Below are 25,245 nucleotides of genomic sequence, written 5' to 3'. Positions count from 1 at the left end.
AAAACATTTTTACTACTATTTTAATTATACAAATACTAATTCTGATTTTCATTTTTTGAAACCCATATGCATGTTTCACTTAGCTCCCCTCTACATATGCAGAGAAAGGTGCAGTGGGATCTAATGCCCAATTCACACAGTTAGGCTTCCTGTCATGCCCACACCTGCAATTGTAAGATGCAATTGTAGGATCGTGCATTAGATCCCATCATGCTTTATGCTTGGCATATGGGGTTTCATGCACCCCTAGACCCTTAGGATTGTGGCTGCCAAGATCCCAAGGGCTTGGGAGTTTTTCACTGCAAGTGGTACACCCCTGTGGCAATAGAATGGGTGTTGCATTATTCTTAGCTGGATTTGCAGGGGTGTTGCATTTTTTTCTTAATAGTGTATATTGCCCTGATACTTTTCACATAAGATCAGTACGTTTTTCTTTTTATCTGAATGTGACTTGAGTGATGGCCAATTTTACAGGTTTAAATCTGTGACAGAGCACTTGAAATAGGTAATAATACTGCCAGTTAGTATTCTTTCATAGTCAGCTTGATAAATATAGGCTGTATTTTTTACCCTTCATAAAATACAAATAGAAAGGAACATGCTTTATCCAAACATACGTTTAAAATGTTTCAGTTGTCATCTATGATGAAATATTAGATTGTATGAAAATAAAGAATTACATCACACCATAGGTGGGTTTGCTACATACTATTAATAAACATAATACTATTTTCCAATTTTTATAGCAGTATGGAAGTATTTACAACTCGTAAACAATGTATGACATAATTTACCAAACTGTGTTCTTGGACCAAGGAAGGGAGTAATTAAGCAATATTTCCTTTGCTTCTTAAAGGCATTTACAGTCACAAATGGTGAACCTCGACATAACCAACTAATTAATTAGCACTAGTATATTCTCTTTGCTACAAAAAGAAAAAGCTGGAATTTTGATTGACATGCTTGTCTTTGGATGTTAACAGTATTGTGTGGGAAGTCATTGTGCATCACTTGTGTTTGGTGTAGGTAAATCAAACAGAGCAAAAAAAGAGAAACAAGAGAAATATTAAAAAATAAGCAAAAAAGACTGCAAAGTGGTATTAAAAAGACAAGAAGAGAAAATAATAAACTGAAAATGGTAGCTGAGAATGAATGGTCAGAAGAAAGGCATACAGGGATAACAGAGTCTGAGAGAGAGTACACATAGAGTAGGGAGGAAACATCTCTTTATCAAGTTCTCAGAAGGAAAGACTTGCAATAGATTTTTGGAACTGCTGTCTTTAGGCCTGAGCAAAGTGTTTAAGTAATGAGAAGGGCTAGTCCTTTGTTCCTTCTCTCCACGACTTGCATGGAAATGAATTCACATGATGGGAATTGCAACCAAAGTGAGTTATGAAAACTGATATATCAGAATGTTTACAATTTCCATTGTTCTGTCAAACTGACTCTTAACGCTCCACCCAGCAAATTCATTTCTTGGGTACCACTGTGAAACTTCGTATGGCTACATCGCTACCATGCTGTATCAGAAACCAGCTGACCATTACAGCTATTTCTGTGCCACCAGTGTTCATCCTAAGCACACTACTACATCCATTGTTTACAGCCAAGGTCTGTGTTATAACCATAGCTGCTGTAATCCCACTGACTGGGATACACAATTTAGGAAGCCCTATTCCAGGTCCTTACACTTATAATACAGTCCCAAAACCATAGTTACTCAAAATAATAGAGCCACTCTGCTCTGACTTGCTGCAATACCAGCCCTGTAACAAGGACAGCAGAATTCATCTCATCATCACCTACAATGATCTGCAGCCCCTGCTGAAAAATGATAGCCATCTCAAGGTTAGGGGACAAACCTCTCATGGCTTACAGATATTAGCCGTTCCTTACCCTCCCAGTCTCAGACAACATCTCTCTAGCAACAGGCTACCTAACTCCAGTTTTCAGCAAGCCAGCAGCAAGCCTGCTACAGACCCAGATGCTAGCTGTGTCCCATCATTGATGCAGACCACATCATCTCTATTAATGTCATATATGCTGTCACCCGGTTACAGTGCCCCTTTGCTGTCTACATTGGTCAGATGGGGCAATTGCTACATAAATGAATGAATCTACACTGATTTGCCATTGATTCCAGAAAGACAAAAAAGGCCTGTGGCAGGACACTTTAACTTCCCTGGACATTCCTTCACTGAGCTCAGAGTGGCTATCGTTAAACAACAAAACTTTAAAAACCAAATGTGAAATTGTAGAACACTAAATCATCCACAGATTGGATTGTGTGACGCATGGTCTGAACACAAAATATAGATTTTTATTACTTGGGCTAGTTTTTACCTGCAGCTATTAACCACTAATTTACCTTAAATGTGTTAACTGCTTTATTTATTCTTTTTGAGCTATTCAGCCCACTTTTTGCTACTCAGCAGTACTCCCTCCCCGTCTTTCCCTCCACCCCCCACCCCTTTTCTTTGTTCCCTTTCTATTTAAAACCTTTTCTTTCTGCAATTTCATTCATAGCATCTGGTGAATTGGGCTGTTGCCTACCAAAGTTCATGCCTCTGTGAACCAGTTAGTCTCTAAGCTGCCATCTTGCCTTACGTTCTGCCTGATGGACAGAGATAACTATAACTTTTGTACATTAAGGAAATTGTTGTTCAGTTTTATACTTCGTTGTATTCTAAACCTTTAAGCCCATTTTATTTGTTTTGTTTTAGTTTTTGTAGTTAAAGAATCATCCTTATGTCTCATTGGTAGTTGTGTTATACTATACTAACATACACTAACATTGTTATCTAATATTAGTACTATTTGTATGTATTTTGATATAAAGTTAAGGAAGATATTTATGGAGACACCTTGGCTTATTTTGTTTCCTGAAATGCTTTGCTTTACTAAGTCATAATTACTATGGTACAAGTCTAAGTAACCAATTAAAAAATAATTCCACTGAATAATTTTTTTCTTGCCTGTAGTAAATATTACCCATACTTTGTACACAGCATTTCATTTTCTCATAGCATCTTCCCTGTTTAGTGTAAATGGGAAATGTTTCTTTTCTCATTTGTGTTAACACATTATAGGGAATTACTTTTTTAGAATGGGTTATTTCAAGTTTAAATTATATTTAAACTGTGATGATAAATCATAAAATTATCATCTCTAATTTTAAAACCAGCATTTTTATTATCATACAGGAAAAGTGGGAAATACATTATTAGAAATTGTCGTTATTGTGGCAGGGCATTAGGTGTGCCTGCCACTTTAAGGCCCTGGAGCTGGCATCCTCCATGTGCCTAATGAGGGCACCCATTTTAGACTCAGGGCTGTCTATATAAACAAGGCAGTTTGGCTGCTGGAGGTCAGGCAACAACATTGGCTGGCCTGAAGGCTGCCGAGTTTCACCCAGAGGTAAGGGAGGAGCTGTAGGGGATGGTAGGAGGCTCCTGGTCCTAGGTATGACTGGAAACTACACCCTGCCGGGAGTGGGTGGCTTGGTGGGGCTCCCAGTGGCATGGGAGCCCTGAGGAAATGCCAGGCCAGTGATCACCTCGGTGAAAGGCAGTTCGGGGTGCCTTAACCCCTAGCCCTCACCTTAGGGTGGGTCACGTACACCAGAGGTAGTTGTGGGGGTGCAAGCCCCAAGGAGGAGAGTTGGAGGCCGTGTGTGGCCAAGGCCGCCTGAGCCCTGTGGGGGTTTGAGACTCAGAGGAGGAGAGTTGGGGCCAGACATAGCTACAGCCACGTGAGCCCACCTGTGGGGGGAAGCCCTGAGACCCCGAATAAAGGGGGAGTTACGAGTGTGTGGAGCCCCCAGTGTGAGGGGGGCAGCATATGGAGGCCTGTGAAGGGAGAGGGGGCTCAGCCAGAGAGAGAGAGCTGAGTCCTGACCCCAGTAAGTCCTCCAATGCAAGGAGGCATAGTTTGGGTTGAATATAACACCAGTATTAACACCATGACCTGCCCAGGGGGGAAGTAAGAGTCCCCTGTGAGACCCTGAGGCACCAGTCATGGTGTGAGGTAACCCCAGCTCCCCACATCCGTAAAGGAGGACCCAGAGAGGGGGACCCCGGGAAAAGAGTACGGGTCATATCTCGAGGCCTGCCAGAGCTTCCCCTGACTGCCCCAGGTGGGGGCCAGGACCAGGAGGGTCAGAAGAGCAAGGAGGCCTACTGAGAGGGACGCCCAAGAGCCAGGGGCCTGGGGTCCCTACTTGCCTGGAGGTGGGCCGGGGCTAGTGTGAGCTGAAGGTCCCACTGAGGGGACCGCACCTGAAGGGGAACGGATGGCAGGGAGATTTGTGGCCCGGTATGATGACGGCAGAGTGTGCCTGAAGGGAGGAACTCAGTTGGGGGTCCTACAGCAGGATTCTGGGCCCCATCGTGGGGAACTGGCATGTATGAGAACAATGATGTCGTCTGCGATGCTTGGGCTGCTGTGTAGGGGAGGAATGGAGCTGCAGATAGCGCCTCCTATCAGTGGGGCAGTAAATGGGCAGCCTCCCATTTAATTACATCTATTAATTAATTAAGACCAAGACGTGGCAGGCGAGAAGGTGGGCGGTTTGCCCAAGAACAGGCAGGCGGGCCACGCGGAGATCGGCCCCAGTAGGCCCTCTGTTACAGTCATATTGTATGTAATGCATGCATTTGACAATTGAATTGCTATTTAACTTCACTGTGCATGCTAAATATATTGCACCTGAATTGCATTGGATTTTTTAGCTTTTGCCTGTCCAAATATTGGTTTGAATCCTAAATATTGTGTACTGTTCTGTAGCATTTACTTATACTTAAAACATCATCCATTCAATACAAAATGTGTTTATAAGAGTCACTCCATGGCATCTGTAACATGATTTTCTTCTGCCTTTTTCACAGAATACAGCAAATGGAGAAAAGTCTTGGGAAACATTGCTGGGTCATGTGATTAGGGAGCTCTCTAAAGGGAAGATATTTGTGGAAGGAGAAACTGATGAATTACCCATGGTATGTTTTTTAACAAATTTTTATTTAGGAAGTTTTAGTTGGTTTACAAATCATTATGTTATCAGGAACAATATAATCATGAAAACAGCTGTAGGTTGGTTTAGAGAAACATAATCCGTATATGATCATCAAATTACTTTGTTTATAAGGGTGTTACCATATTACAGACTGAATGTCTAGATATCATTCAGGATCTGGTGTTCCTGGTGATTTTATTAAACTGAGTGAAACTACAGTCTCTTAAGTATCTTCTTGACCCATGTATATGGTGTGGGTACTTAATCGATATCTTAATTTGTCTATAAAAACAGCTGTCCATATTATGCCATAAGTCTCCTATATGAAGATGATTTTTCTTTTTCTAGTGAAATTGGACGCAAAGTGACTAGTAAGAGAGGAGAAATTGTGTCTTCATTATTTTGAAGTGTGTTCTTTCTGCAGTAAAGCTTCAGGAGGATTATCAAAGGATTATTATTATTTGCTGACAAAAACCAAGCAATACAAATATTTGATTAAGAACTAATTCCAAGTATACTCCCTGGTGACTGGACGTTTCACCATCTATGCATAAAAATTCCTCTGACCACAGTTTCTCCAATATTTATCCCATTTTAGACTCTATACATTCTTAACCTGATTTCTGATTGTATTGAAACAAACAATACAAAAAACTGAGGTTGCAATTTTTTTTCCAGTGCAATGCCCATTCCTCTGGACATGATTTGTCAGTCTGAATTCTTTTCTGACATGATCTATAGGTGAATATTTCCTTATTAAAAAAGTTATTAGAAAAGATTGTGAGAGTTGGTTTTATAATGGCCCACAAGCCATTACATCTGTTACAGTGAGGTTGCTTTGTAAAATGTCCAAGTTGAAGGTATTATATTCTTAAATGACTTGAATATAGTAGTGAATTTACATCCTTTGAAAAGTAATGTACAACACACCACACTTTTTAACCTGAATTGTATCAGACTTACTTGTTTAGGAGTGGATGTAGCCAAAGCAGAATTTTAATATGACCTTTTTTCATCTCACTGTAGATTAGCCCTGGTGTTTGGTCTCCTCAATCAGTAGAGTGTTACCTACAGCAGTTCTGTCTGCCTTTCCTCAGGATCACAAGCCTTCTTCAACACCATCTTTTTGGAGGGGATTTACCCAGTTGCCAGGTACAATAAGCAGAGGTCTGAGAGTTTTTTCTGTTAAATTGCATATCATTATTGGGGAATGTGTCTCACCTACAGAATAATTGAGAATTTCAGTGTTTTGTATTGCCACAGGTATATCTGTTTAGATGTAACGCACTTCCTGGTTGGCACCTAGCAGACTAAAGATGCATTTAAATAAGTGATTTCATTGGTGTAAGGCTCAAGATATTTGTTTTTAGTGTAGTATCAGGAGTCATGGGTAGAGCTTTGGTCTATATTATAGGCTGGATCCTTCCTTTTCATTTGCATAACTCATGGAAGTCTAAAGAATATTCATATGCAGGAATAATTGGACTCTGTTGTATGTAAATAGAATTTTAAATAAAGAAGGATTCTGTCACTTACTGGTCACAATATCTCACCTTTATTTTTATAGCTATGTGGCAACACATAAAATCCACAGAATGTTTCTCTTTATGCTATTCCAGCAAGAATTAAACAGCACTGCTTTTTAGCATGCTGGACCTGGGTTGTCAGATAAGGGTCGCTAGGCTGGTCTGCGTGCCAGATTGGGACCATGCACTGGAGCCAGCACTCAGTACCAGTCCGGCAAGGTGCTGCATGCAGTGTATGCCCCATATTACCCCCTGTGCTGTCTGTACAGTGAGCCCCAGCGTAGGGCCAGTACATGCTATGTGCAGTGCATTGGGTTGGACAGGCCATGCGTGCTGCATGTGGCATGGGGTGCATGCTGTCATGGCTCTCCATTTAGACTTGCCCTGTGCACTGGCTCCAGCACAGTCTGATCCAGACCAGGCCCAGAGCCAGCATGGTGCGTCTGTTGTGGATATTGCATGCAGCATGCACCCTGGATCAACTCCCTGTGCTGCTGCAGTGCCAGGTCCAGCCTGTGTGCCATCTGTCCAAGACCTGTGGGCTGGATCATAGGGCTCCATGAGTCAAGTCGAATCCACAGGCCATATGTCTGACACCCATGTGCTAGATTATTATAATTTCTAAAGGATTATATTTAGTTTTTATCAGAAGTGAAACCAGGACGTAATTTCCTCCAATTTATTGACATTTACTCCATTAAAAGTTAAAAGTTCTATATGAAGAGCATTTACGGGCTTAGCCCCATTTGCTTTTCTGCTATGAGAAAAATAAAGGACTTGAAAATAAAGAATGTGCTGCATTTAAACATTTAGATGTATTGAGGAAACAATTGGCTTCCTGTCACCATTGCTATAAGAGGGGCTTAAATATTAAATGTTGATACATGGACTCTCACATTTGGTTGTGAATATAAAGTTTTTTGCCGCATTCCAATTGAGAATTAAAAAATGAATGCACTGAACATTTTTAGTAAGTGCTGACAGCAAGCTTTGAGATGCACAAGAAATACAAATAAGAGAGCTGCTGCCCTAAAGAGCTTGTAGCTGTAGTTAATTTGCCAAGGTGACTTAAGAGAGTTAGGTACCAAAATTGCATAAAAGCCAAAATATTCTAGAAACATCTGGCCTTGTTATAGGTTAGTCCCTTCTTCAAAAATAGTGGACCTGTTTCAATGAAATTTTACAGGAATTAAATAGCTTGAAGCAAATACCAACCACATAACATTTCAGGATGAATCTGTTCCAGGAATTCATGGAAGAAGTGTTTTTTCTTCTTTACGTTTATACTTAGTTATGCGTGCTTGCAAGCTCACCTACTCTAGATTGGGGCAGACAAGGGCTGAATCAGGCCCTCAGTAGACTCCATTTCCCAGCAGCCCCTGCCCATGTCATTGCACCCGGTTTCTGTGGAGACTCCAGCAGTGGCGGGGCTGTGATAGTGCAAGGCCAGGGTTTCCAAGGAGACTGGCCCCAGCAGCATTGGCAGGGCATGCACCCAAGTGGGGAGCTGCTCTGGGGCCAGGATATTTTGGTGGTCACAGCATGGTCCAGAGCTGGGGCAAAACTGCAATCTGCTGCCTGCACACCCCAAGCAGAGGTGTGCAGACAGTGGATCATGCCATTCCCCCAGCTTTAGACCACAGTGTCCCCGCGACAAGATCCCAGGCTGGGCCCCGGAGCAGCTCCCCACCCAGCTGCATGCCCTGGCAGTGCTGCTGGGGCCAGTCTCCTTGGAAACCCTTGTTTTGTGCTGTCATGGCCCCACTGCTGGTGGGGTCTTCATGAAATCTGCTGCAGCAACATGGGCAGGGGCTGCTGGGAAATGGAGTTGAGCCGTTGGCCAGATCCAACATTTTGCCCACCCCAAACTAGATGGAGTTATGGACAGTTTTGCCAGCCACCAATCCAAGGTACCCCCTCTTTCCATAGGACTACAGCATGTACATGTGAATGTGTGATTCCATTGCTCCCCAGTACAGATAGCTCCTGCTCTTGTTTCAACAAGCTTTATTTCTAGAAATAGATCAATTGGGTATATGCCTTTCAAATACTTGTAATCATATAAACCAGGGGTGGCCAACCACTAGTGGCATGGGCAGCCTCTGTGTGTGGCATATGGCAGACTGGGAAGGGGACGGGCAGCACAGCAGTAGATAGTGTGGAAAGCAGCAGATTGGCTAGGGGAAGGGGATTGGAATGGCACTGGTGAAGGCAGAGGGTTTAATAGGTGGTATGTCTACCTAGAAAGTTGGCCATCATTGGCATAAGAGGGCAGAGGGAGGGACAGTGGTCTGAAGTAAAAGGGGAAAATAAAATTAAATAGAGAACCTAGGACAAGTATTTAGAATTTATCAAGAATATATATTAGTGAAATGATCATCATGGAAATAGAATTAAATTATTCTTACTGCTTTTTAAAATTACAGTGGACGGGAAAGAGCAATCTTTTATTGACAGAAAGATCCTCGTAATAGGTCATTTTTATCCATATATAAGTTCATCAGTTGTATTTGCTAGAGTTTACCTTGTGGCCTTTTCAACCCAGAATACTGTAATGATTCTTGTTCTAACTTGGAGCCAGATGCTTGCTAGGCATTTCAGTTCATATGTGCTTGGAAATGGTCCTGATTTTACGTAGTGTATAATTTTATTTTTAGTTTAGTTTCTGGCATGTGTCTACTCTCCTGTTCTTTCCTTCTAAAAGCCAGTCATGTATCTTCAGTATCTTTTCTGCCAATCAGTTATGCATTTGTTAAAAAGCTGTAATATCTCCTTTGCCAATTTCTATTATTTTGTATTCTTGCAAAATGTCTTAATATTTGGCTTAATCTTTTGTGCATGTTTCTTTACATTCTCCAACATAAGTTTTCTTTCCATTTGTACATATTCTTAACTTCACTTTATAATCTGGTCCTGTCATTTATTAATTTGAAGCCTCTTCTCTCTTACCCTTGGTTATACCTTATCAATATTGCTCTCTCCTTTAATAATATATTTCTTGCAAGCCTGTGAGCATTTTTTGACATACCCTAACTCATTAATAAATGCTTCACTTTTTTCTTTTGGTCACCTTCCCCTATGTTTTCTTATTCCATTCACTTTCTCTGCTAAAATTTATGGCCTTAATTTACCTTTTTATTGTCCTTTTCTCTAATTATTAGCTTAGGCCAGAATTCTGCAAGTGATATACGAGCTAATTTTAGGCAAGTGATTAGTTCCATTGAAATTAGTTTGAGTGCTCTCATGGTAAAAAGTTAAGAATATACATGTAGGATTGGAGTCCTAAACATTTATTTGCTTCTGTCATGAATTATCAAAGTAATATTAAAACTAGTTCATAATTTGTAGATTGCAGTACTCCTTTAGTCATGGGTAGACTTAGTGTAAGCTAAAATTTCATGGGCTTTCTTCTCCACTGCAACAAAGCAGCTTTAACTTATATCCCTAATGTAAGGTCTTCAGGGACTTTTGCAGGAGTAGGATGTAGCAAAGCCTTACTCTCTGTTCTCTCCTTCCTTGAAACTGTTTCTCTCTTTGTCATTGGAACCAAAATCTTCAGGCATAGAGACTTGTGCCTCTATCTTTACACTAATGAAGATTCCCTAGTTGGGGGAAACTGAGGTGAGAGGGTCTCTGCTGTAAACAGTGCAAAGTGTGAACTTTGTGGATTGGAAAATACAGTCCTCATTGTTTTAGGAAAACTAGAGCCTTTTTGTATTAATTCCTCCCAAATATTCTTCCAAGCAGGATCTGCCAAGACAGCTGTAAAGTCATTGAGGCATATTTATTGACAAGAATAGTGTAATACTTTGTGTTTATAACAAAATAAGCTAAGATTTTATATTTCATGTCTAAAAGGAACATGAAGAATTTACTGTTCTTGCAAGTTGCCTGGGTCTCTTACCATCGTTTCAGTCAACACATCAGTTTACTAGTGCCTCTTGCCTTGATTGGCCAGTGCCAGCTTTTGACATGATATCTCAGTGGTGCTTAGAATTGGCTTCATTTGCAGATGGGCATCCAGAACAAGCTAAGGTACGTAAAATGTAACCCCCTTAATACAGTGTTGATGTGTAAGAAGAGTCACTTGTTACACTGTATGTACGCATACACTTCTGTTTCTAAAAAAGCGTCTAAAATTTGTTTTTTATGAAATTTTAACAAAACAAAATAGTTTTAATGAATATGGGTTAGACAGGTTAGGAATCTTATCAAGAAGAAAAGGAAGACTTCAAAACCATGTGCTTTCTGAAAGTTGGAGATGAGTATTTGAAGTAGCATTTTTTGAGGATCCTACAGAAGTTGCATCCTTCTAGAAAACTGCCAAATAAACAAATATGACCTGTCCCGCTCATTAATTGGACTTGTATTGCCTGTCAATATTCTGAGCATTTTCAGTTAAAACACTTGGGAAAAATGAAAGCGCATAAGTTGATGAGGATAGAAAACAGAGCATCAGTGGCCTGTCAAAAAATGGGTATACTATTAGCTTGAACATAAGACCATAAGATGATAGATCCCAGAAGAGTTCGAGTTCTAAGGAGGGCAGAGTTTTCCATCTGGTCACTGCTAGGTCCCATTCCACTTTATATTTCTAGATTTTATGGACAAAACAAGAGGATAGGTTTTTTTACAAGGCACTGTGTCAGAAAAAAACTAGTTTTATGTCTAGTTAGGGGTCTCAAAGTCCATTTCCAGCCTGGGATATTAGCTTGATTACATTTGTTATCCCAACACCTATGAAAGTCAGGGAGTTATAAATTCCTGTAATAATTGCTTGAAAATTTATCCCAAGGATATGGTTAATAGCTTAAATGTGGACTGTTTATCCTAAAATTCAGCATTGTTGATCTTTACTTACCAAGGCAAAATAATATTAGATTACAAAAATCTTGATTACCTACTTATCACAGCAATTAAAGAGGCAAAGAATAAACCTAATGTTGATTAAGAACTGAAATAGATTACTGTAGCTCTTGCAATGAGAAGTGAAAAGTATGTGGAAAAGAGAAGTAAAACTGACAGTCAAGTAAATGAAAGATCTTTAATAGATTGAGCTGTAAGAGATGCTTTTGAATGGTGCAGAGGGAAACATTTAACCATATCAGGGCCTGGATCGATTAAATAAACTTTTAAACATGATGGGCCTTTTAACGTATGTTCCAGGGTGGTGGTGGTGGGAGCTCTTGGGAGCTGCTCTAATTAAAACACCTGCAGTGCCTCATGTATTCAGTATCCTGTGTTTCAAAATGGTGTTGGAGCACCTGGGAGCGTTCCAATTAGAACGCCACAGCAGACTCCCAGCACATTCTAATCAGAGCATGTTGGAGCACTTGTATAGGTCCCCAATGAAAGCATCCATTGTGTAGTGAAAAACTAGGTCAACAAATAATTGCAGTCAGTTTAAATAGGTATCCATTACAGCATTTCATTTTCTATTTCAATAATTATAATACCACACAGTTTGAAACAATATTTTTGAAGTTTGTAGAGCCAGGTAGGCAGGAAAGAGACAGACTCTAGAACCCATAATATTGTTGCACTTGTTGCAATTGCATAGGATTTGCATGTACAATTTAAGTTAAATGCTGTGAAAATGTGAACCCTAAATTTTAATTACAGTGTTTTTGCCCCAGTAGATCTTATTTATCCAAAAGGCTATGGCCAGCCATGGTCATAAAACTGTTTATATGTACCTTTTACACTTGAAAATAGGCAATTGCTGTTTTACTGTATTTTACTGAATTCCTGGCCTTCTAAACTCCTGTAAAATTGCAAAACGGGAATATGATAAAAATATACTCAGTTTTATTTACATGCCTGTCAGCAGGCTGACTGCAAAATTGAGTAGACTCAGCTCATTTGCTGGCTCTTTTAAAAAAAATTAGCGTAAGATATTCAATAATAGCAGGCAGTAAAATTAGAAAACCAATATTAGGCATTGGCTTGTCTAATATTCCAGATGTATGGAGTATTCAGCAATTCCAGTTGACTTCATGTGAATTGTTGACAGCCAGTTGCTCAGTACAAATTTCAGAACCTAACTTCACCTTTTTCTTTTGAAAATCTTGGTCCTAAATTTCAGTATAAGTAGCAGTTTTGCTGGTCTGTACTGGGGATTAGCAATAATTAAATCATATGATTGACTACCCACTGATGACCACACTGGCAGATCCAGGATTTTATAAAGGGGACTATGGGGCTGACTGCACCCCTGCTTCTACCCCCTACCCCTACACACACACACACAGCAGGAGAGGGAAGGGGGCAGCAGGGTTCAAGTTCCAGAACCACTTCTGCCATGCTGGCACTGGGCTGCATGTAGAGCCAGGCTTGGCTAGCAACAGTGGTGAAGGGCAGGTTCCCTTCCCCCATGCCTGCTTTCAGAGTGGCAGGGAACATCTGGGGGACTGGTCAGGGGGGTAAAACCTGCCTGCTGCTGCTGTTCTTGACTGAGCTTGACTTCCCGCACAGCCCAGCTAGAATGGGCAGGAATAACTCTGGAGCTCCCACTCCACCTCTGCCCCTGGAACAGCTGGAGATAGCATCAGTGATAGATGGGGGAGGGGAGAGGATGGGCCACTGAGGAGAGGAGGGGAGGATGCTTACTTGTTTCATGGACTTAAAAAAAGACCCTAACTGCTGCTTTTGCAGTGTGGTCAACTGAAAGGGGGGTACTGCACCCCCCTGGATCCACTCCTGGATGACCATAGTTAGAGGACCTCCTCAGCATAGACTAGGCTTCTTTTAGCTGTGAAATTAGTTATGTCTAGAAAAGCTATATCATTGCATCTTGGGGAAAAAATAATAGTAGTCAGGTTACACCCTTAAAAGTTGGGTAAACAGAACAGCTTACTCAGGCATAGAGTTCTCAGGGTGGAAGCCTTACTGCTATAGAACAGGGTTTCTCAACCGGTGGGATGCGAAAGTCCTTTAGGTGGGACTCAGGTTGCAGCAGTGAAACTGGAAGTGCCACAATGGGACTTCTGGTTTCGCTTTTGTGCGCTTTGATTGGCTGGGAGACCCCCACCTCTTCCTGCTTGCTGACTGGTGGGACCAGGATTTTTTGACCTTATGTAGGTGGGATGTAATGTGCAAAAATTTGAGAACCACTGCTATAGAAAGCCACATCTAGTTGTCTTCAGCTAGAGGGCAGGTGTCTGTCACAGGACACAATTGAGCTTGTGTGGAATACAGTAAGAACATAAAATCTCAAAGTGCACACTCCTTTTCTTCAAAGAAGATTGACATTTACTTTGTTGGTTTTAAGTAAATCTATGTACAGCTGTATTTTCTTGTTTTCTTTTTAGGCGTTGCTTATTCAGGAGCCTAAGTGGGACTTGCCACGTCTCCTTCAGTTGCCTGAGAATTATAATACCATCTTCCAGTATTATCACAGAAAGACTTGTACTGTCTGTACTAAGGTCCCCAAAGATCCTGCCGTCTGTTTAGTTTGTGGTACATTTGTGTGCTTGAAAGGACTTTGCTGCAAACAACAGAGTTACTGTGAATGTGTACTGGTAAGAGATAATGAATGCAAATTTGATAGTAAGAGAATCTTAAAACTACTAAGAATTTTTGCCGCCCTTATTCATTTCTGAGGATTTTCTTCTCCAAACATGTTTTAATTAAAAGTTTTAGTGGGTGTCCATCTCTGTCAGGGTTCTGCCCTCCCGCAAGGAAGCTGCTTGAGGAGAGTCCTTAGAACCATGATTCTCAACCAGGGTGCCATGAAATCTTTTTAAAGATGCCGAGCAAATATTAACACTGTTAGGTGCACAAACACCTATGCATGATCAATAAGATAAACCCTGAAATTTCAAATAGCAGTCCATAGTGTCAAAACCATTCCAACCTGTGCTCAGGGCAACAGATTTATATTTGAATTGCTACAGGCTTGATGCAGTGAGTTACTTGAGCAGGTCACTTGGGCAGTATTTTCAGACTTTAGGTGTTTGTTTCTATATGGCCTAGATCAATGGTGGGGGAGCCACAAATTAATTAACACACCCTCCCTAAATTCCACTTTGACCCCCTTTCCCTGCCCTATCTGCTGCTCTGCTATTTACTCCTTGCCCTGTGCTCCCTGCCCCAACTGCCACCATAATGTCTGCCCCTTCCCCAACTAGCTGTGTGCTACACAGGCTGCGTGTGCCACATGTGACACCCATGCTGCAGGTTGGCCACCCCTGTTCTAGATATCTCAAGCTGGCTTCCAAAGAAGCCTAACTGGGTGTCTTTAGCTCCCAGTGTTTGCAACAGATACTTTAGGTGGCCAGGTCATGGGTGCAAATTGGATCCCTCCTGTCAAATTGAGCCTGAAACAATCAAATGCCTGTAGTAGGCAGGAACTTCTGAAAATGTGGTCTCAATGCCATATTTTCCCTTTGCTTCTATAATTTTTTTCTCACTGCAAAATTACAGTAACAAAAGGGGCATACCTAACACCTAATTTAAATAATATATTTTCCATGATTGTCTTTCTCAGCCTGATCTCTGAATGTATTTGCCTAAAAATAGCCATGAAAAAAAGACGCAAGTTTTATATACTATTCTGGAATCCTTTGATACCTTTGGATAAAAGGTGTTTTACAGGTGGAAAGTAGTGCTACCTCTCTGAAGTTATTACAAAAATGAATTGCTTCAGTTAATAAAGATTATGTTGTTTGAGAATAATGAAAAATGTAACCCCCCCAATCCTAAATATTTTTTTAAAGGTGACCCTCTAGATAGTATGCTAGGAAAGCTTAGGAGCAGTGTATGGCAACAAGTGTCCATTTGTAAGATAAAGATAAATACTTCATAGCATTGAAGACAATATCTGATTCTCACTGTCCACTAAACATAAAATTTTGCCATACTAAGTGATAGGTTTCTGCCAATAACAAGTTATTACAGTTCCCTATAGTAAATTAGAGTGTCAGGGTAGCTTGTTCTGCTTAATATTTTCTCAAGCTGCTATCCCAATATTGTGTGTATGTGTGTGTGTGTGTGTCACAACAACATATATGTAGTATATTTTTGCTTCTTCATAAAATGTATGGGGCAGGCTTTACTTTCTTAAATTGGCAAGTGACGTGACTAAATATATAAATTGTGCACTTGCAATAAAACATTTTCAACTTTTTATTATTATTCTCTTACCTCCAAAATATAACTTTTAGCACTCTCAAAACTGTGGAGCTGGGACAGGAATATTTCTTCTGATCAATGCATCTGTAATCATCATTATTCGAGGCCATCGCTTTTGCCTTTGGGGTTCTGTTTATCTAGATGCACATGGTGAAGAAGACAGAGATCTTAGGTAACATTTTAACATAAGCATGTTTAGATCTTGCTGTGTTGTTTAAGTATATGTAATACAGTGAACCAGAGCTGCTTGATTATTGTAGATTGCTTCTGAAGTAGCACATGGGTAGAAACTGAAATGCTATAATTATATTTATATTAATGGCTATATTCACCTTCTCTATGTAAAATAAATAAAGAAGAACTTATTAAATAAGTTGTGCTAATTGCAAAGGTGCCTGTGGATTACCACCTTTAGACAAATGAGAGTGGCATCTTGCAGGCCTTCTACTGATCCACATAGAGTACTATTCATTGATTCAGAGAGATAGGATATAAGCTTTATAGAGGATTACATACAGTTTTCACTGTCTTCCTTCTCTTCAATCCTGAAAGAGCTATTTTTCATAGATCTTATAAAGTTTAAGGATACAAAGGATCATTATTTAATCTAGTCTTGATCCCCTGTATATTGTGGATCATTAAGTTTTGATTTGTGACTTTAGTTACACCAGAGCATTCCAGTCTGCAGAAGATCAAATTATTGTGTGCCACAAACACAGGATAGGAGAGACTGAGCTGGTGCCCAAAGCTGGTATAGCAAGAAGAAATTGCTTAAACCCCTGCTTAAACAGATTGCTTAAACCCCTGACAGACATTACATTTGTGGCACAGTTGTGTTCCTGGATTCCACCTGCATTGGCAAGTAGAAAAGGTATGATTTGGATCTGATGCACTTGTGGCATGGCTGGATGCGCAATTGTTAGGATTGGGAGTCAGATCCCATCGCACCATTAAATAAACATATATCTGCCAGGGGTTTCAGATGATCCACATAAGCAAAGTACCCTCAAGAGGGCAGTGAGAACTCCCCACAGTTCATGCTGCTCTGAGTTCAGGGAAATTTCTTCCCAACCCCAAATCTTTTGATAGTTTTTATCCTGAGCTTCAGTCAATCATCAAAAATGTTCCTTGTGCCACCTTAGAACACCAGCTTGCTTTTTCCAGTGTCCCATATCCATTGGTGATGGCTTCTGAGAAGGGCAGGAAAACTCCAGAATACATCCGGTTACTTGTGCAATGAGGAAGAAAAATCTTTCTCAACCCCTGCAAGGCAGATTAAGCCTAAATCATTATGGTATTATGATATAAATATTGTTTTAATGCAGAGCTGCAAGTGTTAAGAACCTAGTGAATTCTACTATTGACTGTCTGTTCTTGTAGATGCTCAGTAGTAACTGTAGAGGGGATCTAGGCTTCCCTGTTAGATTTTTTCATAGAAATATAGCATTAAAATAATATTAGCTGTATCTTAGCCTATTCCAAAATACTGACCAACCACATATAAGTGGGGTGTTGGATTATTTGATTGAACAGAGAGGAGGGGAAAGGAAGGGGTAATCTTTTGGCATTAGGGCACCTTCCTATCCCTTTCTTTCTCTTGACAGCACAAGAGGGGAGATGGGGAGGGAGAGAAAGGTAGAAGGAGAGATTTTCTTCCTTTTCTAGCTGATCCTGGCTGAACAGTAGTATGAGGGAGAGCTGACTGTACCCTTAATCACTCTTTTGTGTAAATCCCTCACAACAGGTAGTATACTTGGTTGATACCCTACAGTGCAGGTATCTTTTGAATTGTGAGTCTAACTCACCACACATTTGGAAGAATCAGGAAGCAATTTTTCCTGATATTGAAGAGATGTTTAGTGGGATTTCCCACCTTTTTGCAGCATCTAGTCTAACAGAGAAAACAGGCAGGCATTTTGAATATAAGAGTTTGGTTATAAGTTGCAATTAGGCTACAGTGCTTAAGACCTGTGAGAGGTTAAAGGGGCTTGTTTGCAGAGGTAAACAACTGCAAATAATCTTATTAACCCTGACTAGCCCAGAGTTAAAAAGTGGAAACCTTAAGTTTTCACAGACCAGGTATCCATAGAAACACTTATTCCCCCCTTGGAAGAAGGAAATGAGAAGATTCAGAGAAGGGCAAAATTTTAGAGGTTAGTTGGAAGAGGTCAGCTCTGACTTTTAGGATCTGGTCACACAAGGGCACTTAGCACACATTTTCTTTAGCCTGTAGTAAACATTGTTGTTCCTCATCAAGTTAGAATGTGTCCTGAGCAGTTGCTTGGTAATGCTTACTATTATCTCAGCCTGCTTTGGACAGGGCAAGAGCCTCGCTCCTTGCCACTGACCTTGATACTGGATGTCACAGCTTGCACATTTGCCTGTGAGGATGTGCAAATGCATGTTTGGAGCCCACAACCTCCCACATGCCCAGGCTCTGGAATACTAGGATGAGATGGGTCTCTGCTACTGTTGGCATGCGGAGGGAGACATGGAGGGCTGAACCTGGAAGAGGGTGCCACTTCTACTGCTGGATCTGCCGAGCAAGCCAGGTTTGCCACTGGCAGTTTTGACTGCTCCGGTGTGGTGCTGGGGTTGGGACTGACAGACAGCTGATTTTGATGCAGAATCTTGAATTTGTATTTCTTCATAGAGCAATCCCACAATAGTTGAACATGTGCCATATAATACCATTTAGAGGCACAGCTTTTTGTTGGAGGAGTAACTTGCTATGGTACACTTGCACTGAGCACATGTTTTACTACTGGAAGGTATGGATGCTTGCATTAAAGTTCAGTTAACATGTCCTAAATGTAATGTGTGGCAGGGTCCTTAGTTACATGGCATGAGGCCACTTAATCCCAAACTACCCAAATATATTTTGGAGCAAGGGTGAGGGTACCTCCCCGCCTCAAAGTGAAGTTAAAAGTTCATAAAGATGCAATCTTCATTTTAATATTTATCTCTGTCTGTGATTCATTCTCCTGCGAGTCCTGTTCTACGTTAGAGGCTTTTACAAACAGAGCACCAGGCAAGTCGAGCTGTTTTTCAGGCATTTGTGTGCATGTATGTTTAAAAAAAAAAAAATGGAAACATAATTTGACTTTACTTTTAGAACATTTGTTATGAATATAGGGCCATTATGTAGCAGTGTTCCACCTGTTCTGCATTATTAACAGTTGATTTTCTTTTTTCCCTTCCTCTGTAGACGTGGTAAACCTCTCTACATATGCAAGGAAAGATACAAAGTGCTTGAACAGCAATGGGTGTCACATACCTTTGATCACATCAATAAAAGATGGGGGCCACATTACAATGGATTGTAAATCATCATCATCTCATTGCCTTTAGCATGAATAAATGCAACTTGACTGAAAGTGGCTTTAACTGAATGGGGGTTTAGCTCTTTCACTGTGAGAGGAAAACAAGTAAAACTATGCCAATATAGGGAGTCTTTCAATAATTAGGTGCTGTTGCTACCAAATTAATGGTTCAGTAATTTTAAAATTAAAAATATTTCTTCTGACTTGTGTGAAAAATTCATGCAGTAGTCTGCTTTTGTTTTCGTTAGCTTTTGAAGTCCACTAATAACAAGAAGCACAAGATATACTTAAAATTGTTTAGCAGTAACAGGTCCTGGGGATGACCATCAGGTTTTTATTTTTCTCTAAGTTGAGCTGTTTGTTTAGTAATTTCTGCTGAAACACTGTATATGTACCACAGCTACTAAACATATTGAACAGCTTTTTCTTTGCCTTTCTTGTGTTGATTTGAGATTTTTGCTTGATATGCATTTAAATTATATAAGACTTGTAAAACATGATTTGTGAGATTGTATAGTAACACTTGGTCTAAAAATAGAACTTTAAAAACCATTTCACTTATTGTGAGAAATCTATTGAAAGAGTTCAGGCATTGCTGAAAACTGTATGCATTCTCAGGAATTTCATAGATATTCTCCGTAGATAAGTGAAGTAGCTGTACATTTAGGTAGCTTGCTGCTCTTAATGTAATCAGAATACATACTCTTATTTTTTCTTTCAGAAATGAAACTTGCCACTTCACTTGAGTGAATTGCTAGTGATAACACACAGAGATTTTACTGTATATACACAATTTGTAAGCCAACCAACATGGTAGATTCTAATTACAAGCATGCATGCCTGCCTTTCATTATGAACCAGATGTATGTTTCAGAGTGATTAGATTTGGAAATGTGCAGGCTATCCAGCAAATTAAACATAATTTTGGATCTTTCCTTTCAGCTCAAGAGGTTCATCCGTATTGTATTTGTTCAAAGTAATCACTGCTCTTTTTGCTTGATTTCCTAAAAAGAAAAAAAAACTCAGTAGATGGCCCTGGTGAATGAGCAATGCATCTGCATCCTCATTGGAAGAATTCCAAATAAACAATTTGCTTAGAAGGCCTAAAATCTATGAGAATAGGCATGATTGGGCTAAACTTCATACTGTAAGTAGGCAGGAAAAATACAGATAAAATACTGGTTTGTAATATATTACAACTAAGCATTTTTCACAGATGACAGACATTTATTTCTTTCATATCATACTCTTAAACAGTTGCTGGTAATTCTGACTTTCATTGCTTGTTCTGTAAAATATACTTTATATGTGTAAAATAAAAACATCTTGATAAAACCATGTACACAGATGAAAACAGGTCCCTGTTCAGGGATCTCAGTGGAAACCATTATCTAGTGTATAGTGGGGGAAGTAAAAGGACTGTACAGTAGTCAAGAAAAGTGAACAGGCAGAAGAATACAATTTTTAAAAAAATTGTGAGCAAAGAGTATTCCTTAAATCTACAATTAAAAGATGTGATAATGGTTTGCTGTTTTTTATATTTACATATATATATATATTTAAAAAATACTAGACTATGTCCTGTAAGATTAGAATTATTCTGTTTCACCAACTGAATAGCTATGTCTTTTCCAAAATGATACTTTTTTTTAATACTGCCTGTAATATTTTTGCATTGCTCATTATGAATATCAGGCCATTTTGTAAGCGTGGTTGAAGAGCAAAACAATTCTTTACATCTCCAGCATAACATTGTTACAGGGCTCATGAACTTGAGTAATCTGTAGTTTGAAACTCTGATGTTATATTTACAAAAGATAATGTATCCAGAAATTGATTACTGTGTATTATTTAAAATGGAATGTTTTATGGTTGTGCATATGGATGTGAAGTAAAATTATTAGCCTTAACTCTAACATTTGGATATCTCATAGTGTTTATTTTGATATTGGTGAACTAGTCACCAGTCAACTTAAAAAGGAAAAAAAAGCACTTGGTTGAAAATTGTACTTGAATATACATGCATGCTGCTAAATGAGAATTTTGATTCCCCCCATAACTTTTATAATCCCACTTGATTTAGCTTATTTTGAAAACTAACAGGTCCAAGCTAGAGTGGTGGGTGTGGGTGTGTGTATCATAACTCAAAAGTTCTGATGTGGTATCCAGTATGAATGATCATTTAAGTACAGTACATTACTGTAGAATCTAAATCTTTATAACACATCAGAAAAATACAGAACTAGAAATGCAGTAATCAACAGTGTAAAATATGTTAATAAAAGTCTGCTGTCATTCTGTGTTTTTGTGGGCTTTTTTTCTCCCCACCTGATCCAAAATATATTTATTGGAATCTTTTTGGTATCTAAATAGTGTTTAATAGTCAATGTATGCAGAATATTTTGTACATAAATGCAGCTCTGGTGTGTTGTTTTTCTTTTTTTACTTATAGAACTGTATTTTAAAAAATCATAAATTGGTTCTGTTAATTTTATTTTACTGTTGACTTCACTCAAAAACCCTCATTTTAGTTTAAATTCTTTCTCAGTCTGCTCTTGCTGTTGTAAACTGATAAAAAATAAAAGGCTAAGTTAAGAAAGTGAGATGTACATAAAATCAAGTTGTTAGGGGGGTTTTGTTTTGTTTTCCTTCAGTCAAATATATCTCTGGAGTAACTCTGTTCGTAGAATTAAATCAGTGATGAATTTAATTTCTTGAGTCTCTATAATTAAACTGTATTTTTCTTAGTGTGGTTTATTGAGAAGCTTGCAATGAAGCAACTTCATGTGCACACTATGACTGTTATTAGACTTGATTCCAAAGAGTTGAAGATAGCGATTCATAGAGGTTAGGGTCGGAAGGGACCTCAATAGATCATCGAGTCCAACCCCCTGCACAGGCAGGAAAGAGTGCTGGGGTCAGATGACCCCCGCCAGATGCCTCCTCTTGAAGATCCCCAGGGTAGGGGAGAGGACCACCTCCCTTGGGAGCCCATTCCAGATTTTGGCCACTCTGTGAAGAAGTTCTTCCTAATAAAGTATAACTATCTTTTAGAGATGGACTCAGATCATAACAGATACTAAATATATTAATTCTATTATAGACAGCCTATGTCAACTCACCTTTACATTGTTTCATGAGTGGAGGAGACTTTTCCTTCAATGGGGGGCTTCTTTTCCCCTGAGAGAGGATCCAAATTTCCTATATAATATTTGTTCTTTGTTTCAAAGAATATTTACAGGATTTCATTGCACCACCTCTCTTGCTCAGTCTGTACTGTATGCACAACTGCCAAACTTGGTATGCAGATGTGACTGGTATTTAGATTTCATTTTCTGATTTTGCAGTGATCTTTTTGCCTAGGGATGTGGGTGAGAGTGGCTAATTTATCATTAGTTCAAGGAAGAATGAAATACTGCTTATCAACAAAGATAAGCCGTCTATAGGAATAGTCTCTCACAGTATACACAGAGCTTTGTCAGAATAGGACTTACTGCGGAGAGTAATCAGTGGCTGCTCTATGGCACTGCATTTTTTTTTTTTGAAATCTGAGGATTCCAACTTTGGCAATTCTACTGTATGATCTCAGCATAGTAAACCCTTCTTCTCACTTCCAGGTTATTGCAATGCATTCATTTTGAGTCAGGCCCATTGCTCTGAGCTTATAACACTGATGCTTCTGTTCCAACTTACCTGTTTGCTTTCAGGTTCACTAAAGGGTGCTTTACACAGTGAATAGTAACCTAGACACACTTAGATGCAGCCATCTGAGGTAATAATTTCTAATGGATCTAATGTTCCATCACAGCAGTAACAATTTGCTGTATTGCTGGGGTCCGAATGCTTTGAAGTAGGAGCCAGGGTCTTCTGAGTAGTGGGGCCACACTTAGAAAACTTTTTTTTGCTCTTAAAGACTATTCACCTTCAGTATGGTACTACATTAAGACTTTTTTTAAATTGTTTTTTAATGCAACTCACTAAGCTCTGAATCTTGAGAGGTTCACAAAATGGTAGCTTATGCCTTTGGCCAAACTGTCACTTAGCTTAACAGTATCAGCACTGCAGCAGGGAGGGAGGATATTGTGATTAAGCTTGTTGCTTTCAAATTAATGCTTTTGGAGGAGCAAAATTAAATGTTTGTTCATTTGTGAATTTGGTGACAGCTTCAGAAAGCTAACCCATGACGTCTGTATTTGCATGACAGGAAAATATGAGAATGAAAAATCTATTTTGAAAAAATATTTTAAATTTAGCTTGGCTTCAGTTGAAATGACTCAAAATGAGCCCACATAAGTGTCATTATTTGGTAAGCTATTTTCTATAATTTTACCTCTTGATGTAGCACATGCTGGTCTTTTAATTTGTGAAAATTAGAACAGGCTCCATGGAAACCCCTCACATCCCTGAGTGAATTACTATCCAACACAACTTATTATACCTCTCGTAGCTCATCTCTTGTGTGTATCAAATGACTAACAAGCCTTTTCCACTAGTCAACTGTGAAAAGAGATGTTTATGTTCTGGGACCTAAAGTGTTTTTTTCCTCCAGCATCTTGGATCCATGGACCTAGAATCTTCTTTGAGAACCCAATTTATAAATCCTAGTGTAAAGCAATAGATTTATTTTTCCCTGGATTCCGCTTCATACACGAGTGCATGTGTCTGTCTTTGTTCGTACTTTATATACAGAGCTGGTAGCTCTGTTTATGGTTATGATTGTTTGACACATTTCCTACTCTCGGGCTGCATTCTTTACGAAACTTTAACTGCCCTGGCTGAAATTTCACTTAGCTTCTGTCTCAAGCTGATTTTCTTAAAGCAAAACTAAGTGTAATTACAGTTCAGTTTTTTCAGAGAACAAGATTAAAGAAAAAAATTGGCATTTCCTGACTTTTGAGAGCTTGGCTTTTGTAACCCTAGCAAAGATAATAGGTTTCTGTGTGTAAATATATGTGTACTACCTTTGTGTGTATACATCCATGCACTCACCCCTGTGGTATGCTCTCATTTTCCTAACTAGTGATTTCTTTTTCTATGAATCATATGCTTTTCTGCTGGCTTTGTCTAAGAATGACTGGGCATATCAAGAGCTAGAGTTCAGTAATTAAGACTATTAAAAATACTCTGTACTGACATTATTCCATGTTAATTTTCACACTTAGCGCACCCAAATAAACTCCAATGCAGTTTATGTCAGAGTTTATTCCTCCTGGGCACACCATTTGCATGTGCACCCAGGTCTGCAGCATGTTGAACTGGGTTAGAGCAGCACTGGCTGACAGGGCCCCCCAAAATTTAGAAAATTAATATTTATCTGCCCCTAGCTACCTGTCAAAAATGACAAGGTGCCAGTGACAGGATGGTAGCGGCAGCAGCAGCAAGGCCCGCCCAGCCCTGTCCCAACCGCAGCTCCCCTCACCCCTAGCCCTCAGCCTAGCAAAGTCTTCTGGCCTGGTGACTCTAGGGCTGTTCCTCTCTGCCCAGGAGCAGAGAATTGGATAAGGAGGGGTAGGGGGAAATTTGCCAGCACAGCAGGAGCCAGCCTGGCCCTGCCAGCACCATGCAGCTCCCAGCTAGCTCCTGCTGCACCGTGCGGTCCCCGCCTTGCACTTGGGAACCATGCGCTGTGGGTGGGTGAGTGGTGGGGAATGGCAGACGGGTGGGGGAGCAGTGGTGGTAGCCCAGAAAGGAAGGGAAGTGGCAGGGGAAAGACAGCAAGTGCGAGGAGGAAAGTGACAGTGGGCAGGAGCACAGGGCCCCAGGGGTCGGGCTGGCGGCAGAAGGACCCAGCTGGGAACTGTGGGGTCTGGGCTAGTTCCCGCTGCGTTGTGTGGTCCCAGTGTTGCAGCTGGGAACTGTGCAGCGTGGCCTCCGGTGTTAGAGCTGGCTGCTTTCCCTGCCCTGTGCTGTGGAGGGCGCCCCACCCCACCTGCTGCTTCCCTGCGGAGTCCAGCATGGAGCTTCTCCTGGTGCAAGCGTGGGAGCTGTAGGCATGCAGCATGGAGCCATAGAGGTGGCCAGGCATGAGCTCCCTGAGCGCCCATGCCTGCTGCTGCCATGGTTACATGCCATGTGGGGGAATCCCCTCACCCCCCACCCTCCTTCACATCCCAGAAACCTCACCCACCCACACCCTGCTCCCACATATATACACACCCCAATATACCCTATGCCCCCCCCCCCACAGAGCCACAACCCTCAACACCCTTGCATCCCACTGTACACACATGTTGGTGATGCGTAGGGGGTGCCC

At 40.3% G+C, this 25,245-nt stretch overlaps 1 protein-coding gene across 5 annotated transcripts in view; it reads left to right on the top strand.

Annotated features, from left to right (window-relative positions):
- The window catches only part of UBR3 (ubiquitin protein ligase E3 component n-recognin 3), a 261,968-nt gene extending 240,676 nt beyond the window's left edge, over positions 1–21,292 (top strand). For all 5 annotated transcript variants that reach the window (XM_090045497.1, XM_090045496.1, XM_090045495.1 and 2 more), the window contains 6 exons: positions 4,887–4,994; positions 6,038–6,163; positions 10,396–10,572; positions 13,848–14,057; positions 15,702–15,841; positions 18,878–21,292. In XM_090045497.1, coding sequence (XP_089901623.1) covers positions 4,887–4,994; positions 6,038–6,163; positions 10,396–10,572; positions 13,848–14,057; positions 15,702–15,841; positions 18,878–18,995 — 879 coding nt within the window. In that variant the 3' untranslated portion in view covers positions 18,996–21,292. The remainder of the gene's footprint in view (positions 1–4,886; positions 4,995–6,037; positions 6,164–10,395; positions 10,573–13,847; positions 14,058–15,701; positions 15,842–18,877) is intronic.
- Positions 21,293–25,245: the final 3,953 nt, after the last annotated feature.

The sequence above is a fragment of the Crocodylus siamensis genome, chromosome 4 (assembly GCF_052110815.1).
Source record: "Crocodylus siamensis isolate JL-2025a chromosome 4, ASM5211081v1, whole genome shotgun sequence".
Classification (NCBI taxonomy): Eukaryota; Metazoa; Chordata; order Crocodylia; family Crocodylidae; genus Crocodylus; species Crocodylus siamensis.
This window is presented reverse-complemented; position numbering and strand designations above follow the sequence as displayed.